Here is a 24,027-nt window from a genome sequence, read left to right as displayed (position 1 = left end):
CCACTGGTCCAACCCAGTATGTCCATTCTTATAAGTGGGTTTGAAACAGTACTCTGTCAGCTAGTCTGACTAGCTTGAGTACTCTTCTGCCATAAAGTTGCATAGTTTACCTTTAAAGCAAGGAGAGACCTGCACATGAGATTCTATAGTAGTAAGTAAGCCTGGTACTGATTGTGCTTAGCTGTGAATGAAAACTGAAATGGGAAAGGAATATTCCTTACCAAGATCTAGAAAAATGGTACAGTGAGCCCTGGTCTATGTGCACCCTTTGTCCCAGTATGACTCATGCTTACAGGTGTGACTAATTCTTACATTGGTACAATATACATCCTGATATAGGTGCCGTTATAGCTTACTCCCATAGTGGAAAGGGAATATTCTATACTGTAGAAGCACCTTATAATTGGGCTACATGGCAGGATGGATACAATGGTACAATTGTGTTGGTATCCCATTGGCTGTCTAGTGGCATGGGGAAAGGCTTCCTATTTTGTGTGTTCCATCAACTATTTTATTGTAGCACATCTAAGCATCTTTCAGCTGCACTGCTTGCCTTAGTTAAGCAAACATTTTAATTATGTAATGGAAATGCATCAAACATGGCTGTATTGGGGAATTTTCAGAAAGATTAACACATTCTTGTCAGGAGGTTAGTAGCTGCGGTATGGGATACCGCGATGAAACTGTAAGCACTGCTTTTGTTGTGTGTTCGGTTTTTTTCTTTCTTGCACAGACTTTAGCTTGTATTTCCCAGGTAAATGGTGAGGTCAGTAAGATTCTGAAAATAGAAGTCTTAAAACTCTGTATAGGACCGCAAGTGGTCCCAAATCCTGCTGTGTAAGAGCAGTAGGACTTCTTCCTGTAATCAGGAACGCCTTCCTTGTAGCTGACTGCAAACAAATTGGTTTCTCAAATGCTAGACTCTGCTTCCTCCACTTTCTTGAACCAAATCATGGTGGAAATCTGGATGTCAAAGACTCAACTGTCAAAGCCGGCCTTTGCTATTGCAGCCTGGCAACTAACTGCATCCATGATCAGGTGGTTGAGTGCAAACAGTTGTCCCACAAGCCTGCATGTAAATGTGATATTGTGAGGGCAATACCTTGCCTGGGTGATAATACGAGATGCCTAAATAAACAGCTGTTCTTTGAGGCTATTTGGAATGGGGCTGTGGAAGAGGTGAGGCAGGCATTGTCAAAAGACGGTGACCGTGCAAGCTGGAACTCTTCTTCAGTTAAAGGCCACTGACACCTGGGTTGTATATTCAGAGATGAGGAAGTACCAAAAGGTGGCTTACCAAGCATTGAAATACAGCATTTCACTTATTTTAGAAACACTACAACAAACTGGATTGCAAAAGCACTCGTAAGTGTTCTAAAGCACTCTAATATTGCATGTGGGCCTTGGTTAAGGGGCCTGAAGGACCCTTTATATTGGACACTGTTGGGTCACCCTAGAGCAGTGGCTCTCAACCAGAGGTATGCATACCTCAGGGGGTACACAGGTCACTCCTCTAGACATTTGCCTAGTTTTACTACAGACTACATAAAATGCACTAGTGAATACATACAAACTAAAATTTCATACAGATACAATGAGAAAGTAAGCACATTTTCAGTAACCTACATAAATGCTGTGACACTCTTATTTTGTCTGATTTTTTTGTAAGCTAATACTTTTAAGTGAGATGAAACTTGAGGTACACAAGACAAATTAGACTCCTGAAAGGGGGACAGTCTAGAAAGTTTGAGTGCCATTGCCCTAGAGATCATGATGAAACTGAAGGGAAGACTTAAGATCAGGAAATTCTTAAGATGTACTGTTGTAGCTGCTGGGTAGGGCTACAGTTTTGTCACAGAATCCATGATTTCCTGAGAGCTGCAGGGTCCCCCCCCATTGTGGCCAGGAACTGCAGGGCTCCAAGCTCCCAGCTACTTCAGACAGGGGAGGGAGTGCCCTGGGCACCCCCAGACAGCATGGGTGGCCCTCAGGGTTACCCATTTTGTCATGCATATTTAGTAAGTCATGGATAGGTCACAGGGCTTCCATAAGGTTTTTTCTTTTTTGCCCATGATCTGTCACACTTTGTGGATGCTTTTTAAAACTAAATCTTAGCTTCACTTATGGGGTGGACTTATGATGCCCCACTGCTTGAGTAACTTAGAACTAAACTTGATACTTAACTGGACAAAACAATCAACATACAATAAGTAACAGTGCTGCATGTGTAGATTTAGGTGGCACATCCATAACATTAGTGACTGAAGTTGTGTTTCGGGGGTGAAAATTCTAGAATGCAGATTTAACTATATGCAAAGTTAAGTAAATTAATGACTGATTATATATGCAGTCTTTTAACTATGGAAACTTAAACTGATGCAGGATATTGAAGTCCTTTACAAGAAAGGTAACTACCAAAACAGTGGCTGACTTGGTTGGAGACCTCCGTGGTAAGCCTCACTGGCTGAGAATTTTGACAGTGTCCCTGAGGCTCTGAACTGATTAAAGGTCCTGTCTATCACTGAATACTCTGATATACCCATTGTACAAAAATCTAAAAATAGCCTTCAAATGGTTATAATCAAATGACCTGTTAGATGACTGGCAGTGAGTAAAGTAAAGGGCAGGTGAAGAGTTTGCCATAAGGTGAATTTGCCCAGAGGCTTGATAAATGCTAGAGGACCTAGATCACCCAGGTAGCCCATTTTCTCCCCCCCTCCTCAAAGGTTACTGGCATGCATTCCTTTTGATCTGGAGTCTTGATAGAGACTTCTTGCTAACTTTCTCTCTGCAGCTGGCAGCAGAGAGAAAGTTAGCAAGAAGAGACAGATACTGAGTCAATACTTCTAGGACCAGAAGGGACCACTAAGTTCACCAAAACTGGCCAGCTGCCTAGCACAGGCCAGAGAATGTCACCTAGGAACTCCTACAGTAAAAAAACTTGCATGGCTGTGGCTTTTGGGATGTGTACATGGTTTCCAGCAAGGAACCAGCCTGAGACTTCAGTTCACACCTGACAGGCTACATGAAGTGATCAGTTTGCTACCAAGTGGACCCCAGCCTGAATTTGAAGAAATGGAGAAACTCTAGCTACTTTACCATAGACCCCCGAGATGGGAGGTCTCTGAGTGTCATGATCAGCTAAGTAGGGTAAGAGATTGGGCTAGATGGAAAAGCCTTCCACAGTATTAAGTGATCGAATTCTCTGAATGTGGGTGACTCACAGCATGACTCATCAGTAGCCGTGACGCATGAACTGCACTGCAGTTGACCTAGCTGTGAGTAGACACTGTTTGCTAGGACAGACTTTCCAGGTTCTGCAATGACTAGCAAATATTGGTGGTCCTCTCATGATGGACATATCATGCAGGAAGCATGGGCTGCTGGCAGCAGGAGAACAAAGAGGCACATTATTTGAAAGGCTGACTAATTGAGCAAAGTTGTCTAATGAATGCCTGTAAGAGTCCTCTCCTAATGGCTGTAGTCATGGATCAGGGCCCCATTATGCTAGGCATTGTACAAACATGTAAGGCATGCCATATGTAAATTAGAGTACCTTAAATAACTCTGATGCAAATGTTACAGCTTGTGCCCATTTCAGGTGGTCTCTCCCTAGGCAAGCCAGGGAGGAAATAAATCCTTACAAGTCATCTTGGTCACCTTCCTCATGCAATCTCTTGCTCGTGTCCAAGCTAGATAAATAAAAATATATTCTGCTCTAGCACTGGTAGTCTGCATGGTCTACTCTCCCTCCCCAGGGTGATAGGTAGGGGTAGTGCACTTCCTCGAGGACTTCTCGCCACTCTCCAGGGTAGAGGATGGTTTCTACGAGTAGCAGTAGCCTAACTGCAGAGACTTGATGCATCAAGGTGTGGCTTGTATGACTTGACCTGACTTATTTCACCTATTCTGTAGAAGGGGCACTGGATTAAACTTGGGTCTAGCATAAAGGGGTGTAACTCCCACCAATTGCAACAGATGCTGCAGCCATTTCAGCCAAGGCCAAGCTTGCTCTTGTTCAGAGACGCATGAAAACCCTGTATGGAAGGGAGAACTGCAGATGTACTCCAGTTCAGCACCTGTAACTTAATGTACATCCCCTATCTGAGGGCTGGGAGTGTCTTGCAGTCCCAAAGCATGCACATATGGTTTCAAACTTCCTAACTGCACAAAACCAAACTTCCTTGCCCTGCCCCCTTCTCTGAGGCCCTGCCCCCACTCACTCTATCCTCCCTCTGTCACTCGCTTTCCCCCACCCTCACTCACTTCCCCTGGGTTGGGGTGTGGGCTCCAGTTGGGAGTGCAGGCTCTAGGGTGGGGCAGGGGCTTGAGGGGCAGGGTCCAGGTTGGGGCTCAGGGCTGGGGCAGGGGGTTGGGTGTGGTTCTTGAAGGGAGGGTAACAGTTTAACTGGTGCAACATGCAGTGTGAACATTGCTCTCTGGCATATGTGGCTTATTTTGGTTTAGCTAAACCTCTTCCTAGTTAACTTGAACTAAATTGACTTGGTGTAAGAATAGCTCATTTCAAACTGGTGCTAAAAGCCATGTGGACATTCTGAACTCCAGTATAACTGCAAGTGTGTACTTAAACCAATGGTGTGGCTTTCTCATCCTATCCAAACAACCTACTAATAGGAGAAGTGAGCCAGAGGGTTATAAGAGGTACAATCAAAAGATAAAACACACTGTATGGAAGATGCTGCTGATACTCTGGGGATGTCTTTCTAGAAAGACATTCTGATTTCTCTTCCTCCAGAGCTACTTAAGTCTCCATGTTGCAGTGACAGTTTCTCATTCTAGTTCATTCTTAAACATGCAGGTTCTGCTGCTTGAATCTGGCAGTAAAAGGCAGCCTGCATGTCCCACCATAACAGAGCATTCCATGCCCTTCTCCTGCAACTAGGAACAATTTGGCACCTAGTCAGCTTCAAGGGCAAAGCTAGCTCAGGCTCTTGGGTGTTGCCTCAATCCTCCCCATCTACTCTCACAACTCTCTCATATCCAAGTTTGTTGCTCTTACCCAGGCTAGCTGGCCCAACTGGGGGTATACAGGTTAAAGCCTGGGGGCTGCTTTCCCTCAGGTTGGTGACCCACTCATTGTAGTGAGAACACAGGTTAAATTACTCAATGATGATGCTAAAATGCCTTCCTCACAATTTTGCCCACCTGCCCAGGACAGAAGTTCTCCTGCAACTCAGCATACTGCAGCTCAGAGAACCCTGGGATGCACTCAGGTGACACACATGGTCTTCATGGTGCCATGCTCCCATAACTAGGGTAGGATTTTGTATTATAGCTGCGGTCACCAGGCTAATCTGAATGCCAGTTACTCCTGTAGTGAAGGCGTATCACAAAGAGAGGCAGCATTTCAGTCACCCTTTCTGAATTAAGGGAGCTGCATCCACATTTGACCTCTAAAATCCAAGAGGAATGGAGGTGGGTGGGAATAGACTGTATGTGACTAAGTAGGTCTGGTTGGCTGGAAAGCCACAGAGGATCTGAAGGCAGTGTCTTGTTTATGTTTATCTTGTGTGTGCTGGATTGAGGATTTAGTTTTTTATTAAAAGAATACTGCCCTTGGAATCCCTCTGCTCACTTTTTTGTGTAAAGCCATGTGCCCCTGAAATAGCTACTGACTCATATGTAATGATTTGTCCGCTGGTCTGACCACCTCTGATATTGGTGCATGCTACGTAGTGTGCCACAAGTTAATCTATTTTGTGACCTAACGGCTCAGCAGTTAAACATTAAACTTGCTAGTTCTTGGCTCACTGATAATTTCCAGTAGGTAAACATAATACTGATCAGACCACAATGTCACGTGTAACCGCTGAAGTATGATTCTGAAATTGCTGACAACCAGCTAGAAAGAGTATTTCTATTATAAGCAGAGAATAACTGGATGGCCAGTCCATAACATAAGTCTTAGAAGCCATAGCTCATCAATTCATACCAAACTAGATGATGTGGAAAACATGACACTTTCCCTTTGGCACTGCCTCTTGTTTGTAAGGCAAGCCAAATCCTACTCTCCTCTCACCATGCAACTGCAATTACTTGGGTGTCACTAGTATAAATGAAGGCAGCCTGACCCCTTTTTACGATTAAATCACTGGTGGGCTGGCCTGCCTACATTGGAATAGGTCCTAGGTCCTCTTTGCTGTCTTAGCAAGATAAAGACCACAAACCCATGCTGTCATCTCACTGACAGAGTTGGAATAGTGAGTACATTGATGGAAACACCCCCAAAAAAATCAACACTGCTCACAGCCACAAACCTGAAGCATGAGATGTTACTTTAAATAAGAACCTCCCCTCAATAGAAAGGGAACAGTTCCTACTGGAAGGCCACTATCAAAAGTGGAGATGGGGAGTGAGGAGTTAAGTGTTTATCTGCTAGTGCGGGGGGAGGATCCAACCCTTATGCAGGGATTTCTTAGGTGACTTCCTGTTTCCAAAGCAAACAGATAAACTGCTTCAGGTGGCAGTGGTTTTTTTTGGTTTGGTTTTTCCTTGTATATTGTACAGGATAGGGACCTTGTCAGCCCTGGAGCACTACTGATAACAGGTAAAAGTTGATGTGACCTAAAGCAGAATGATCAGGGACTCTGTAGAGGGCAGACTCTCTCCAGAGACCCAAGTCAGTAAACCTGTCTCCCTGCCCTATTGATTCCTGGCCCCATTTACAAACTCTTTACATCCACATCTTGACAGTGAAGATACTGGGATTGTCTTCCAGAGCTTTACTGGCTTCAGCACTCAAAACTAGCTAGTACTAAATCAAACTCTGGAGACAAGACTTATTATCCAGCACTTAAAGGCTTTGATTCTTCCAAAGAGCTCTCAAGAATGGACTTGTACTTAACTTTTGGAAACTGAGCAGGCTCATAGATCTTATGTCCCTGCTGGCCTTAAGTAAATGGGATCATCTAGGCAGACCTGCATAACACAAGCCATAGGATCTCATGGTTAAAGCATTTCTTGAAGAAAGGCATCCAGTCTTGATTTGAAATCTGTTAAGTAATGGAGAATCACCACTTCCCTTGGTAGCTTGTTCTAATAGTTGCAGCACACTTTGGACAGTGAGGTCATACCTGCTGTGAAACAGTGCATACATTCACTATCTAGACACTTACTTCACTGTTCTCCAGTGCAAGTATTTGTACACTCTAACTTTCATGGTGAGCTAAAGAGCAGCTCTGCCTCCTCCAGTAGCCAAAGTAATAAGGGGCACAGGGAGAGCTGCATGATGCCTGCCCCTTTCTCCCTCCCACAACAACCCCAAAAGCAACCACCCATGGGAGCCTTGGCCTTGCTGACATGTAGGAAACTTGTAATCCATTGGTGCTAGTAGTGGTGGAGGTGCTTGGGTAGCCCAGGCATTTTTAACCTTTCTGTTGCATTTAACCTCCAAATGCATCTTGTCTCTCTTGCTCACTTTATAGCAGTTGGTAGAGACAAGACAAAGTGCTACAGTTGCACATGGGTTGTCTCTGAAATGCTCTTCCGCTTAGTTCTCTGGAAAACAGACTGGATTGCCAATGCAGCTCCCTTTAACCTTTTGGCTGGCCCAGGTTTGAGTGTCTTCCAAATGAGCAAACTCCTAGCAGGTGAATGTAGTAATAGCTAATAGGTCAGTCAGATTTGACATTCAAACCTCACACTGGCGCTCACGTACCATCAAACCTGGGCCACATTGGAGCAGTCTGGCTAAAGCAGCCACAGACTGGTGCAGCAAGATCACACAATAGCCAAAACTGTCTGATTTAGACACATACCTTCACTATTATAAGTAATGACTGCACACAGGCTGCCCTGAACCCCTGTGGGAATAACTTCAGTGCATAACTTTGTGTACCTTCAAATAAGCCTGAAGGTGGCTGACAGTGTTAGATGGCAGAAAAATAATCTGAAATCTCCCCATACCCATCTGAGCATCCTGCAGGCCTGTGGCTTTGAGCAGCGGAGGGTGGAGTTGGTCTCACCTGGGATATTAATTCCAACATCCCACTGTCTAACAAACCCCCACTTCTTAGTGAGTGGGGTGAATGAAGATAGTCTTCCACTAGTATCCATGTCAAGCTAAAAAGCTTTTCAAATAGCTGTCGTACAAAGCCCATCTTTTTCCAATGAAGTTATTGCCCCCAGCATTTGCGGATGAATGACTGATCCACTCTTTCATGCAATTCAACTGTTTTTGTGAGTTATCTGGAGTAGATTGAACAGTTAACTCCTTTTGTGAGTGATGTTCAGTGTGCAAACTGGAAACCGCTAATAGCAAATGTTCCTGTCTGTTTCCACTAGCCTGTCTGATAAGATAGGAATTAATGGTCTTTGTCAGTAATAGACTAGCTGGGTTTTTCAAGATACGGTGTGGGTGCAAATGGGACCGCAAGGTGGGAAGCCACAGTATGCTGCAGAATTTTATAAATTGGGAGAAACAAACATGTCAACATACCAGCATTACTCCAGGTAATTAGGCCTGGCATAATTTATCTTTTTGTAGTTGACAGATATTAATAAAACATTAATGCTTATTTTTAATGTAAACTTTCACAGTTGTAGGAAATTATTAGGAGTGTCAAATTTAATGACACGTTGAGATTCAATTTAACTGTAAAACATTTCAACCTCATGTCAAAAGATCACTACATTCTCAGGCAGCACTTTTCTTTCTTTGCCTGTCTGCAAATTTGGACTCTAAACATATTTTTTCCTTGGCTTGTGTATGGTGGAATTGACACTTATTGGCATTGAACAATTAAATGTAATCCTTCCGTGCCGACAGACAGTGATGGATCTTTAGTGCGCCAGTAAGGCTTACTCTGAAGAGTAACTTTACCAGACTGCTATAATACTGATCTCCACTAGGGTGTTATAAGAATGGGATACAAATAATCCTTAATCTAGTTAAAGGACTTCTATGAAAACTTGACTCCACCATAAGCTGCTACAAACTAGTAAAAATCATTGAGTTACTGCACCCCCAAAAGCCTTTTTGCTCCTGCATGTGTAAAATCCTCACTTTCCCTGATGTGTGGGTGGGGTGAGTTCACCAACTGTCTCCGGAACTCTAGCCTCTACTTCTCACAATTCATTTTAAGTCTAAAGTCTGTATTCTGGCAGGTTTGAAGAACTCTGTAGCTGCAACTTGTGTCTTTGGCATAATGGTATGAAAGGGAACAGTAATAAGCACTGTCTATTTATCAAGATAAGATGTACTCAGTTTTAAGGTACTCTATTGGGAAAGCAATATTCTGACCCTTAAAGGCACTAGGGTGTTTGGGTTTGTGTAAGATTGGCAAGCTTTGCTCACAAACTAATGTGAGCTGGTGCCATGTGTGTTCAAAACAAGAATATAGCCACTTGGAAAGATAGTTATAAACTATTTGCTACTGGCCTCTTCCGTGACACTGAATCATGAATAAGCTATTGTCTTTGAGAGATGTCAACTACTTCATTGTAAACTGTATTAATGGGGCTACAACTGTGGCAATCCCACTACCAAAAACATGCATGCATTTAAGATGAATAGCAAAAGATCACTTCAGCAGAATATCGTGCACACTAATGGATCAGTGTTACGATCATAAGCTTCCATCATGTGGTTCGTCAAAGGCTGTATTAGGTACTTTTGGAGCACAGTGGTGCCATGTGAGTTCTGACAGTAACTGAACTACACTTTGGCTAGAACTCTTCTGGTGGAGAAGGAGACTAGAACGCACTTGTGCCTGGCCTGCCTCTGGCTCCAACTGTAGCTGAGTAGCAAGCAGTGTCTGTAATGACTGATGGGAAGTACTCCAATAGTAACGTTCATGATCAAGTACTTCTACTGTGGCTGTGTGACGGAGCAGGGAGCAGGGCAGATTTGACCTGGGAATGTTGCAGGGGGGTTGCAGTGGGGATGTGGGACTTCCCTTGAAGGAAGCTACCTGAGCTGTAACCTGAGCCAGGAACAGGGGTGGGGAGAATTAACACCTTCTGCCCGGGAGACTGGACAAAGGAGAGGAGCAGCGGGAGGGGCTTGGAGTTTAGTTTCGGTTGGGGCTGGGTGGTGCAACGCAGGGATCCCCAAGCTGGGGTCTAAGCTCCCTGAACCTCCCAGAGGGACCTAATTGAGGGGGTCTGGTCGTACCTACACGCTCTGCTTGAGACGGTGTTCCTGTCCTTAAATAAACCTTCTGCTTTACTGGCTGGTTGAGAGTCGCAGTGAATCTCGGGAAGAGGGGTGCAGGGCCCTAACTCCCCCACACTCCGCAACAACTGGTGGCAGCAGTGGGATCTACTGCACCCCGTGGACGGCGCTTCCTGCAGTAAGTGACTGGGGAGCAGTAAAACGAAGGGGGATTGACGGGGACCAGGCCTGCTGAAGAGTGGGAGAGAGACTGTTATTACCCCTGGGAGTGTGTGACCAGCGAGAAGGACTTTTGCAGTAACAGGGTCCCCCGGGGGGATCGCAGCGAGTGGTCCCAGGGGCGGAGGAGTCTGCAGCTCGACCCTGGCAGAGAGGCGGTGACCTCGAGAAGGTGCTGGCACACTAGGGGGCCCCCTGGGAACTGTGGGGAGCTGTGAGCACACAGGCCGGTGAGTGGCCAGCAGGAAGATGTATGCCAAGCGGCTTAAGAGCGACCTGGTGGAGCTGTGCAAGCAGAGGCGGCTGCGCATTGGGAGGCTCACCAAAGAACAGCTCATTGCCCAGCTAGAGGCGGAAGATCGCGCGAATGAACTGATCCCTGTGTCTCAGGGAAGCAGCCTGGCAAATGCAGCGCAGGCACCAGTGTCTGTCCCAGCTGGGAGTGGTCAGCCGGCTGCTGAGGGCTTCCCGAGACCCCTCCTTCCTATGCCTAGGGGAAGGGTGGGGAGGAGCCCAGCAAATACCGAAGGCGCCGTGGCCCCCCCGGCCAGCAGGGGACCCTCCCGGCGAAGCTCGCCGGCCAGCAGAGGATCCTCCCGGCGACGTTCGGCATCCGTGGAGCGGAATTGGCTGGAATGGGAGAAAGAGCTAAAACTGAGAGAGCTGGAGGATCGTGAACAACAGAGACAGCATGAACGGGAGGAGAAAGAGACAGCATCAGCATGAAGAGAGACAGCGTCCGCATGAAGAGAGACAGAGACAGGAGAATGAGAGACAGCGTCAGCATGACCTGGAACTGGCGACATTGAAGGGCAGCGAACCCCCGGCTGCGGTGAGTGAGGGGGGACCCAGGACTGCACGGAGCTTTGATAAGTGCATCATGGCCCCATACAAGGAGGGGGAGGACATGGATGACTTCCTGGAGGCCTTTGAGACGGCCTGCGAGCTGCACCGGGTTGATCCCGCGGACAGACTCCGGGTCCTTACCCCCTTACTAGACCCCAAAGCCGTGGCATTGTACCGCCAACTGGGAGAGGCAGAGAAAGGGGACTACGAACTATTCAAAAAGGCCCTGCTACGTGAGTTTGGGCTGACTCCTGAGATGTACCGGGAAAGGTTCCGGAGTCAAGATAAAACCCCTGAGATCTCATATCTGCAACTAACCGTCCGCATGGAAAGATACGCCAGCAAGTGGGCTGGTGGGGCCCAGACGAAGGAGGACCTGATTAAACTGCTGGTACTGGAGCAACTGTATGAGCGGTGCCCATCCGACCTGAGGCTGTGGTTGGTGGACAGAAAGCCAGAGAACCCGCGACACGCCGGGCAGCTGGCTGATGAGTTTGTAAAGAGCCGGTCAGGGGGTGGCAGGGAGGAGCCCCAAAGGAACAGGCCCGCCGCGATGCAGAGAGAGTCACCCTGGGACCTCCCAAAGGGGAATATGGGGAATCCCCTCCCACGGGGAATGCCCAGCATCAGGGACAACCGACCGGCTCGAGGGGACCCACGGGACATGAGCTGCTATTACTGCGGCCGAAGAGGCCACGTTCGGGCCCAGTGCCCCAAGCTCAAAGACAGACTGAGCAGACCGAACCCGCACCGGGTTCTCTTGGTAGAGGCCCAGACGGATGAGGGGCAGGCTTCCCACGCAAGAGGGGCTGGCAGCTTATCAACTGCTCAAGAGAGAGAAGGGCCCCCGGCCAGCTTCTCTGGGGGGCCAGATGCTCCGGATTCAAAGTTCTCCGTTTACAGGGTTGGCGCGGGGCTGTCCCTGCGGAGCGAGTGCCTTGTTCCCCTGGAGGTGGATGGGAAGAAAGTTTATGGATACTGGGACACGGGCGCAGAGGTGACACTGGCCCGGCCCAAGGTGGTGGCCCCAGATCGGGTGGTGCCCAACACCTTCCTGACCCTGTCCGGGGTGGGCGGGACCCCATTCAAGGTTCCCGTAGCGAGGGTACACCTGAAATGGGGGGCCAAGGAGGGCCCCAAGGACGTGGGAGTGCACCACCATTTGCCCACTGAGGTGTTGATGGGGGGCGAGGGGGGACCTAGAGGACTGGCCAAGCAGCCCCCAGACCGCCTTAGTCGTGACCCGCAGCCAGAGCCGGCGAGGGGCACTACGCCCTGACCTTGGGAAGGATGTCCCACCGGAGGCACCGAACCCTTCCCGGGTGGGGAGGGAACACCCAAAGACAGGCCGCGGGGTGGCTGGGGCTTCCGACCCAGCCGATGAGAGGGAGCAGGTCCCCATCCCTTCCCCAGCCGCCGAGTTCCAGGCAGAGTTGCAGAAGGACCCCTCCCTGCGGAAGCTAAGGGGCCTGGCTGACCTCAGTGTGGTACAGACCATGAGGAGAGGATGCAAGGAGAGGTTCCTGTGGGAGAAGGGGTTCCTGTACCGAGAGTGGGCTCCCCCGGGGGAAGTGGAGTCGTGGGGGATCAGGAGGCAGCTGGTGGTTCCCCAGAAGTTTCGCCACAAGCTACTGTACCTGGCCCATGACATCCCTCTCGCAGGGCACCAGGGGATCCGGCGCACCAGGCAGAGGCTGCTACAGAACTTCTACTGGCCCGGGGTCTTCACCAACGTCCGCAGTACTGCCGATCCTGTGACCCCTGCCAGAGGGTGGGGAAGGCCCGGGACAAGGGGAAGGCAGCATTGAGACCTTTGCCCATCATAGAGGAGCCTTTCCAGAAGGTGGCCATGGATATAGTGGGACCTCTCAGCAAGACGACCCGGTCTGGGAAGAAATACATCCTGGTGGTGGTAGATTTCGCCACCCGCTACCCCGAGGCAGTGCCCTTATCGTCCACTGAAGCAGACACTCTGGCGGATGCGCTGCTGACCATTTTCAGCCGAGTGGGGTTCCCCAAGGAAGTCTTGACGGACCAAGGGTCCAACTTCATGTCTGCCCTACTCCGGTGCTTGTGGGAGAGATGTGGGGTCCGGCACAACTGGGCCTCAGCATATCACCCCCAATCCAACGGGCTGGTGGAGAGGTTCAATGGGACGCTAAAAATGATGCTGAAAACATTTATGAATCAGCACCCGCAGGACTGGGACAAGTACTTACCTCACCTGCTGTTTGCCTACAGGGAGGTACCCCAGGAGTCTACCGGGTTTTTGCCTTTCGAACTGCTATATGGAAGGCGGGTAAGGGGGCCCCTGGACCTGATGAGAGACGAATGGGAGGGGAAGGCCACTCCTGACGGAGAGTCGGTGGTGGAGTATGTCCTGACCTTCCGGGAACGACTTGCCGAGCTCATGGGCCTGGCCAGGGAGAATCTGGCCAGAGCCCAGAGGAAGCAGAAGGTCTGGTATGACCGCACAGCACGGGCCCGCGCCTTCGCCACTGGGGATCAGGTGATGGTCCTCATCCCCGTGAGGAAAAACAAACTCCAGGCCGCCTGGGAAGGGCCCTTCAAGGTTGTCAAGCAACTAAACGAGGTAAACTATGTGGCGGAGCTGTCGAACCGGGCACACCACCACCGGGTGTACCATGTGAATATGATGAAGCCATATTATGACAGGGGGAATATGGTGTTGGCAGTGTGTGGACAGTGGGAGGGGCAGGGAGATGACCCTTTAGTAGATCTATTCCCTGGGACAAGAGTTGGCTTCCCCCTGGAAGCAATTCCCCTCTCTGATCGGCTAACCCCTGCCCAGCGAGCTGAGATCGGAGGGGTGCTGCATCTGTACCAACAGCTGTTTTCCAACCAGCCTGGACGCACTAATCTGACTGTCCACCGGGTGCAGACAGGATCGCACCCGCCTATAAAATGCTCCCCCTTCCGAGCCACAGGGAAAACTGCTCAGGACCTGGAAAGAGAGGTCAATGACATGCTGGCTTTGGGGGTGATCCAGCCGTCTTCCAGCCCTTGGGCCTCGCCGGTGGTGCTGGTCCCCAAAAAGGACGGGTCGATCCAGTTCTGTGTGGACTATCGGAAGCTCAATGCCATCACTGTAGCCGATGCCTACCCCATGCCCAGGCCGGACGAGCTCCTAGACAAGCTGGGAGGTGCTCGGTACCTTACCACCATGGATCTTACAAAGGGCTATTGGCAAGTGCCGCTGGATGCAGATGCCAGGCTGAAATCGGCCTTTGTCACCCCTCTGGGGCTCTGAGTTCCTGACCCTGCCCTTCGGCCTCAAGGGAGCGCCGGCCACCTTCCAGCGCCTGGTGGATCAGCTACTGAGGGGGATGGAGAGTTTTGCCATGGCGTATATCGATGACATCTGTGTCTTTAGCCAGACCTGGGAGGACCACATATCCCAGGTTAGACAAGTGCTGGACCGACTCCAGAAGGCTGGGCTGACCGTAAAACCGGAGAAGTGCAAGGTGGGGATGGCTGAGGTATCCTACCTAGGCCACCGGGTGGGAAGCGGCTGCCTAAAGCCGGAACCAGCCAAAGTGGAGGTGATCAGAGACTGGCCCGCTCCTCAAACCAAAAAGCAGGTCCAAGCCTTTATTGGGATGGCAGGGTACTATCGGAGGTTCGTGCCCCACTTTAGCGCCATAGCCGCCCCCATCACTGAGCTGTGCAAGAAGGGGAAGCCAGACAAAGTGGTCTGGACCGAGGAGTGCCAGGAGGCTCTCCGGGCGCTGAAGGAGGCTCTGGTCAGTGGCCCAGTTCTGGCAAACCCAGACTTTGACAAGCCCTTTATGGTGTTCACCGACGCCTCAGACACAGGACTGGGGGCGGTGTTAATGCAGGAGGATGAAAAGGGGGAGAGACACCCCATCGTGTACCTGAGCAAGAAGTTGCTACCCCGGGAGCAGAACTACGCGGCCATCGAGAAGGAATGCCTGGCCATGGTGTGGGCCCTCAAGAAACTAGAGCCATATCTCTTTGGGCGTCACTTCACCGTGCACACCGACCACTCTCCCCTGACCTGGCTGCACCAGATGAAAGGAGCCAACGCCAAGCTCCTGAGATGGAGCCTGCTCCTGCAGGATTATGACATGGACGTGGTCCATGTGAAGGGACGTGACAACCTGATAGCGGACGCATTGTCCCGGAGAGGGAGCCCTGAACTTCCCCAGGTCACTGGTCAGAGTGACCCCGCTCAGTTCAGTCTCGAAGGGGGGAGAGATGTGACTGAGCAGGGAGCAGGGCAGATTTGACCTGGGAATGTTGCAGGGGGGTTGCAGTGGGGATGTGGGACTTCCCTTGAAGGAAGCTACCTGAGCTGTAACCTGAGCCAGGAACGGGGGTGGGGAGAATTAACACCTTCTGCCCGGGAGACTGGACAAAGGAGAGGAGCAGCGGGAGGGGCTTGGAGTTTAGTTTCGGTTGGGGCTGGGTGGTGCAACGCAGGAAACCCCAAGCTGGGGTCTAAGCTCCCTGAACCTCCCAGAGGGACCTAATTGAGGGGGTCTGGTCGTACCTACACGCTCTGCTTGAGACGGTGTTCCTGTCCTTAAATAAACCTTCTGCTTTACTGGCTGGTTGAGAGTCGCAGTGAATCTCGGGAAGAGGGGTGCAGGGCCCTAACTCCCCCACACTCCGCAACAGGCTGCCAGAAAGCAGTGTCCTGTGCTGCTTCAGTACACAGATGGCCCCAGTGTCTGTTAGTAACTTATTTTCGGCCTTCAAATACAGCTGCGTAACTCAGACTACGTTGTGCTACTCTGATTAGTCAGTGAGATTAAAGGCTTCCTGTTTGGGTATAATCTAACTGCAATTAAAAGGTCATGGAGAAACCTTGACCATGAGGTGTGCACAGTGTCTGAACAGTGTAATCCCTTGATCAAAAACTGAACTAGTCAATGTCTACAGACACTCTTTGAATCAACATGCAGATTAAATGTCTAACTAGACTTTTTTCAGACACAGCAGGCTGGCAATTCCTCGGGTAGCACATCAGTACAGAAAGCTGGCTTTTCTATTTGTGCTACTTGTCTTGTGTTCCAGGGATGGCCATTGTCTAACCAGATCTATTGAAACATTGTGGTCGTACTTGGGGGCAGGAATGTCATAACTGGGATACCCTCATATATAACACTCCTGCTCTTGTAATAAATTGTTCCTTGTTTAATTTTGCTCTCGGGTAAACTCTTGGCTGTGCTTTAAGAAGCTTTCATGTTAACTTCATAGTGTCAAGTTTTTAAAGTGACCGAAATCCACTAGTCACCTTTGCCACAACTGCCTATATGCCACAGATACGTATATCTACCTGCATATTGAGCCTTCTGTAGGAAGGTGACCTCTGAACACCTGTCTGGGCAAAAACTTTCCTCCAATACATTCAATAGTCTGCAAACTAGTAGTCTGCTATTGTCCCAGGGAGACTAGGCAGACTGGTACTTTCAAAGCATCAGGGTGGGTTGATTTAATTCAAGGCAATTTTAAATCACCAAGTGGGAAGCCTCAATAAAAAAATCTATTTTAATTAACTTTTCCATTTGTACTCTCCTCTAAAGAGAGGTGCAGTAAAGCATATTGACTTACAACTAATAGAGTCTTTACACTAGATTTGGCACATCTTGCTACCTAGGAGGGCCAATTGTAATTATAAATGTTTACTTAAGCAATTTTAGCTTAATGTTTTCATATTCCTGTACACTTAATGTTAGAAAATAGTGAATAAGCAATATTAACTAAATCAACTTTTTGCTCACAATTTGTCAAATTGCATTAGGATGGTAACTGGAATTTAATTAAACAGCATATACATGGTTTTGTTTAATAAAATAAAACCTTAAGTATGTTCAGTACATAAGTGCTCATCAAAACATGCTTCACATTTACAACTATTTATAACCAGCTTAGGCCTTAACATATTGTATTAAATTTTAATTTCATTTTCAACAGGTTTATTTAAAAAGCATGCAGAATCCAATTTTTTTCAAAACTTTTGTCCATCTGGCAAAGCATGGTGGGTGATATAAGGGAGATCTCAAAGAATAAGTAGGTGAGATCTTGCATGGAAATCACAAACTCAATGAACAGCATTCATTTAAACAAGTCTGCCTTGCCTAGCAAATGTTTTCCCTGTCTTCTGGAAGGCAGCTCAAAATGCTAGTTGATGTTCCTCAAATTAGTCCATTTCTCTTGGGTTGGAAACCAAGCACTCCGCTGCATTTGCAGGGTAACTATTGTACAGCAATCCACCTAGATCAAGAGTAGTGGACTGATGAATCTGGTTTTGATTGTCCAAGAAGAATGGAATCTTCATTCAGGATGCATATTGCACTTGACTTGCCTCTAGTATGATGGGCTCCTTCATGTAAGCACCTGCAACTGAATAAAACCCAGAACTAAAGAGGCTATTTTCAGTCTGACTATATGTAGTAAATAACCCAGAAAGTGTGGCCATTCTTATGTACTAAATGGCAACAAATGCTTGCTTTTGGGGAGTGGGGGGTCCTAATGGTGCACTTTTTTGTGTGGAGTATCTTTTATTTTTATTAATCACTCTTGTGCTACTCTGTTCACTAATGTGGTCCTGTCTCTTTAAAGCAAACTACAAATCTAAACCTTCCTCCTGAAGACCTGGACTCATCTGGCGATGATGAAGATGCTTTTTCTGGCTCTGGCGCTGGTGAGTGGACTTGCACTGCTGCTCGGTTCTCATAAATTCATAAAGGTCATGACTCTTGGTGCACAGCTTAGCAAAGATGTGTCCTGGCTGCTGTTTCCCTAGAGCAAGGTAACTTGATGTGTCCCATGTCTTTCCCTTCAGGAGCGCTGTGCTCCTAACAGTCATTTTAGGCTGTTTTACCTCTTAAGCACAAGCAGACACTTTTTTTTTTTTTTTTTTTTTTGGAAGCCCACTTCAATTCTCAATTATCTGTTCCTGGTGGAAATAAACAGGATCCCAGAGATGTCTACAAAGACATCCTACCCATATCTGACTTGTAAGGCCACTAATGTGAAACCACTGTAGTTGCTCATGTATTCATGGAGCAAGTGAAGGAAACAAAGTAGAGGTGTTAAAGACGTTATCCCATCGATCTGTTTTGGATTATGAGGGAGGGAAGGAGCTGGATGAGAACTTCTACTTCACAATTCCTCTGCCATAACTCACTCAGGCTGCCTAGCTCTGGGCTCCTGACAGACCCCACTAGACTATCAACTTCTAGTAGTGACTTCCCATGGGAGGCAGGACTAATTATATACCCCATAGTGTCAAAGGAGGCCTTCAATGGAATTGGGCTCTGGTATGCATCTTCCATGCTGGGTTCTATTTCTATTGTAGCAGCTCCTAGATGCCCGATGAGGATCTCAATTTATGCTAGACTTGTCCAAATAAGGCAGTCCATGTCCCAGAAGACTTATGATCTAGGTATTAAACAATGGTTAAACTTGCTGTACAGTGATACAGTTCATAGAAAACTGCTAGGGACCCTAACTGGGTGCAATTTTCTATATACCACTAATGCCTATTTAATCTGATCCAGACTTTGGCTCCCCCCAAAAGAAATAAAACTTCCTCAAACTGGTCCATGAGGATAAAATGACTTGCCATCCTTCTGGTATGAAATGCTAATCCCTTTCCTAAATTAAGATTAATCTTCACTATTAACTTCTGATGTCTGGCTACTCAAACTTGGTGTTCCTGCCTATACTATTTCTCCCTTTACTCTTCTTCCCATTCCCAGCTACCAGCTTTAGATGGGATGTCCTCACTGGTAGGGTTGAGGGTAGGAGAAAGGTGGGAAGCAGTGCTGAACAGTCTTCTGTCTTTGAGTATTGGGATCAATTTAGTGATGGGTAAAATTAGTTGGGTTTTATCAGACTTGCCTTTGACTCCCTGCCCCACAGGGCAATTCTAAGTTACTAGCAGATCAAAAGTAGTTAACACTTGCAAACTTACAGGTCAGTGTGTTACAAAAAGGAATGTTCGGCCTTGATAAGTGGGCTGCTCTCCCTCCTTGGCACAAGTTCTAACAACTAATAGTGTACTGACTTGGCAGTACTTGAGTAACCAGCACATCCAATCTTGGGATGATTTTGGGGGTGACAGGGCACTATGAAGCAATCTAATTGCTTTTGGGTCTAATCCAGGCCCTACAGTAAGTTGCCTTTTAATAATAAGGCTAGCACAACAGTTACTGAGCTGCTTGTACTTGTCTGCTATTGAATCATCTGTACATCAGTTAATGCTTAACATTCTTGTGTAGGTCCCTTGACCGACCATCCTGTGGTTGCCTTCAATATCTCCTTAGAACATGCAAATTCGTCATCAAGGTCAACTACGTCTACTGGAGCAACTGTTCACCAACCTGCAGTTCATGGCACTGAAAACCCAGCTGAAAAGGAAACGGTATCATCCCCCACTAGTGATGTGGTGCCAGATAAGGCTGTCCTTTCAGATAAGGATGAAACTCACAAACTGGGCTCAGCTGCAGAGAAACCTACAACAAATGAGGCAGCCCTAACAAGAAGTCCAACTACTCACAGTCCTACTGTCAGAGTAACCACTGCACAAGCCTCAAGCACAGTCCATGTAATTGAACCTAGTATCCATAGCTCTAGTTCATCTGGTGTCTCTAAAGAAACATCTGATCCCAACTTCACCACTATTAGTGAGCAAGATGTTCACTCCCCAACTACAGCAATTCTACCCGGGGGTATATACCCTATAGATGAAAAGGAAACTACATTTCCCGAAGAAAGCTCTGGGGATCAGGTAAGAACTAATTTTCAATCTCAAATGTAGATCTTTGCCATATCCAATGCTACAGCCATACAACAGTGCTGGAATGTAGTAACTTTGTGCCACTCCACATATGAAGCTAGTTTCTTTTTCTTCCACACTATTATGATGCATCATAAGCAGTTAACTGCTGGGTGTGGGGAAAATTCTTGTGCTATCAGTTGAAAGGAAATATTAAAAACTACAAATATAACAAAACAAGGTCAATGTAAAGTTTCCAGTAACTCCATCAGTGAGCTGAAATGTGACGGACTTGCACTGTATCTTTCCCACAGGGAGACTTTATCTTTAGTGAAGAACGAACAATACTATCGGAATCTGAACTGGTTGACTCTTCAAGAGATGCTGAAGCTGCTGGAACTTCCCAGGGGTTAATGGACAGGAAAGAAGTTCTAGGAGGTATTTCAAAATACATTGAATGCCATAGAAGGTCCTGTGTAGTCCTCCTAATGGGTGGCTGCCTAATCTGCTGTAGGATCCACCCAATAATGCAGAACCTCGACTCTCTAGTTATCAGAGCTCAAGATATGTTTGGAAACCTGAAAACACTAAATCAAGGCAGTATTGCACAATATATAGATGCCAGATCCTCGAGCTTCTTCTAGTCAATATCTAGATTAATGCATTGCTAATAAAAACAGGCATGTTGCAAATTGAACGTGGGAACAATGTAAAAATCAAACCTGATATAGCATGTAGAGACTGTCCTTGGTAATGTAAATGAAGCTGCTGCAGAACTGCTCTAGCACCAGAGTGCTGCAAAGTTTCGATCCAGTTACTCTGAGGTACATGTTCAAGTGGGTGGTAATACACGGAGGGAAAACTTCCCCATCCTTGCTTGGGAGTAGTAACTACCTCTTGCAGTACTAGAGCATAGCCTGTTGGTAGGAGTCATGGCTTAGGTACAGTGGGCTCCAGGTAATGGAGGAAGGAACATGAAAGTTTGAAGATGGAGTCATCCATTTTTGGGAAGGAATTGAAAGCCTCGGTAGGGGAGGCTTTCAGAGGACCGCTAGGTGCTCAGTTCCCATTGAAAGCTTAAAAAGTGAAGTACCCAATTCCCATTTGACTTTGAAAACGCTCTCTGGATCCTATTAAATCACTTGATTATGAAATGCCTTTATAGTACTGGTCTCTGCTCTTACTAGTTAACTCTGGAATAAATTTCAGTCAGAATGTCTCTCTCCTGCATAGTGTCTAATGTGACTTTTTTCCCCCCCACACACAGGTGTCATTGCTGGAGGACTAGTAGGCCTGCTCTTTGCAGTGTTCCTAGTTGGATTTATGCTGTACAGAATGAAGAAAAAAGATGAAGGCAGCTATTCATTGGATGAACCAAAACAATCAAATGGAGGATACCAAAAACCACAGAAACAAGAAGAATTCTATGCATAAAACACTAGTCTTCAGAACACTTCCCCTCTTTCTTGAACTCTTCTCCTGTCCCGGCATACAACCTGCTTGTGGTTTTTCTGCATTAAACTCAAGCCATACAATCATCCGATATAACCCTTGCCACTGGAAAATAACTACAAATTACATCTGGATTCCTGGAACCTAGCCAGCTTTCTTGCACAAATGTATATTCCTTTTTTAAAAAAGGAAGTGGAACATGGGACTGCAAGCCACTAAGCTTGCTTTGGCTTATCTAAGGACTCCTGGGAGGGAAGGAGATGAGGGAGAGCTGGAATGTATGTATATAACTGACCTTTAGGAGAACAGCAGGAATTAACAGCTAACAAGGCCAAAATTATCTGTACTAAAGATCCTTGTTAAACTCTCATGGCCTCCACTGTGTGTATAGTGTATTAGAAAGTCTCTACTGCATTTTGACAAAGACCAACAGCTGGTACCTCATGGTTCTTGCACTCTTTCTAGTTGCCATGATCATAGCACTTAATAGTGGCCATAAGATGCCAACTGGGAAAAGGAGTGGAGGGGCAAGGCAAACAAGTATTTGATCACTGGGTTTGGGATTTTTAAGAGTACTAGGAATGAGATCCTTTAACAGTTGGATGCATGTACTGTTAATTTTAACCTAGAAATTAAATGGTATCTGAGCATTATATCCCCACTCTGCTCCTTTTGAAGTTAAACCAAGAAATGACTTTTGGGAACAAACCATATCTAAACCATCCACATAAGTGCCAAGTCAAGACTAGTCTTACTGGCTCAAATATGTTCAAGTCTTTATATGAGAAATACCTTACTGTGTTCCACACCAATGTGGGACTCTGATGGGCAACTGGTGCCATATCCTAGCTATCTACCTCTCTGCATTGTCTGTTTGTAGTGGTGACTTTGAACTAGGTCTGCCATGAGTGCCATCAGACCTGTGTACAGTACATGGCACATAAGGTACGAAAGACAGCAAACTAAGTATCTCTGGCTTCTTGTACTGCCAAAGACCAGGGAGCAGAGAAGCATATTAACTAAACTAATCTTTCTTGCAGCTTAGAATGGTTGTGGTGTTTTATTGGCTCTCACTAATATCTACTATATAAGTGCTTAGGTCTTTAACTTCAGACCCAAGTATGTCAGAATATTATCTTCAGTTTTAGTATAGAGGTGAGTGTTAGCAATGGATAATTGTCATCTCCACAGTATCACCCAACTAGCCTATGGAGCCAAGTCATTAGATTGCTTACTGATTAGAATAGGCCTAAACAGGAACACTTCCCAAAAGTCTCTTGTTTGGATGAAAGTACAGTTGTTTGAATGGGTTTTTCAAATACAATAGTCCTTAATGTAATATACTAAGAGTAGATGCATTCAGTTGTAGCTTGTACAGGATCATTCACTTCAGTGTCTATCTTACACCACACATTTTTAAGAACTTTGTTTGAAGGAAATCTTAATTTCAACACAGACCTTGCCTCTGCTTTGCCAGCTAGATTGATTGTTTTTTTTATTTTTGGTAGCCTGTTTCAAATTGAACTCTTTTTCTGCTCATAGTGAAGGTATAGGGGAGGGAGAGAGTGTTTACGATGTAAATATTTATATTGCCAAGCCAAAGGAAGTGATCCAAGAACACTTGCTGACAGAGGCACATGTGTTGCATGTTCAATTTGGATTTTTTTTTCAAAAATTTAAATGATGTGCAGGTCATTCCTGAATTGCTAATTGAGTAAATTGGTGCCTTCTCAATTTCTCAATAAAACTAAGAAAATACTTGCTTCATTCCAAACTCTCTCTGGACAAGAGATTGCCTTGATGTATGAATGTAGCTGTGTTAACCTTCTTAAAGACAAAACTGATGTCCATTACTGCCTTTATTTTTACACTGAATTTTTATAAATTAATGCAACAACCAGCCTGTTAATTATAGCTGTAATTCTTTGCTTTGTATAGGAATGTAGAAATGCTGTTAACAGGCTTTTCTATGAGAATTCTTCTCATAAACCACAGGAAACTATATATTTAAAAGGGCAACGTTAGTAGTACTGCCAACCTTTCTACAGGCCAAGAATAACTGTATATTTTGGTAATCTAAATGGATAACTAGAGTTATTGACATACAGGAAGTTTTGTATTTAAGTGGTGCAATTAAACATAATTTTAATGGAATATACTTCAGTTGGTTATCTGTACACATGCAATAAATGGCGTTTTTGGCAAATAACTTGTGGTCTGTCAGCCTATCTGGGAGCGCTCCTATTTTCCCACTTTCAGAATGTCACACGTAACCATAAATCCTAGAGTTCTTTGAACCTTGTTCAAGGGCATAGAGCTACACAAGCAGCTTCAGCCCTGAAAGAGCATTTGAAGAGTAGGCCCTGGAAGTCTAGCATGTTCTCACTTCACAATAGCAGGGAGAAGCACTTTCTTAACCAGAAACACAATTCAGAGGCAGAGCAGTTTAAGTACTGAGCAGAAGTTGGAACAGAGCCACCTGAATCTCTGGCTGTCAAAGGCCAACAGCTGCTCAGACAACCAACCTGCTGTTTCAGATTCCTTCTCCATATTCTGAGTTGTGTTTTTCTATCAGTTTCTGGATGTTTGGGCCACAGACAGAGCC

General features: G+C 46.5%; 1 protein-coding gene across 1 annotated transcript in view; it reads left to right on the top strand.

Annotated features, from left to right (window-relative positions):
- Positions 1 to 23,631, top strand: part of SDC1 (syndecan 1) — a 39,320-nt gene extending 15,689 nt beyond the window's left edge. The window contains exons 2-5 of the mRNA XM_054022553.1: positions 17,810 to 17,891; positions 19,474 to 19,982; positions 20,285 to 20,408; positions 21,238 to 23,631. Coding sequence (XP_053878528.1) covers positions 17,810 to 17,891; positions 19,474 to 19,982; positions 20,285 to 20,408; positions 21,238 to 21,404 — 882 coding nt within the window. The 3' untranslated portion in view covers positions 21,405 to 23,631. The remainder of the gene's footprint in view (positions 1 to 17,809; positions 17,892 to 19,473; positions 19,983 to 20,284; positions 20,409 to 21,237) is intronic.
- Positions 23,632 to 24,027: the final 396 nt, after the last annotated feature.

The sequence above is a fragment of the Malaclemys terrapin genome, chromosome 3, assembly GCF_027887155.1.
Source record: "Malaclemys terrapin pileata isolate rMalTer1 chromosome 3, rMalTer1.hap1, whole genome shotgun sequence".
Classification (NCBI taxonomy): Eukaryota; Metazoa; Chordata; order Testudines; family Emydidae; genus Malaclemys; species Malaclemys terrapin.
This window is presented reverse-complemented; position numbering and strand designations above follow the sequence as displayed.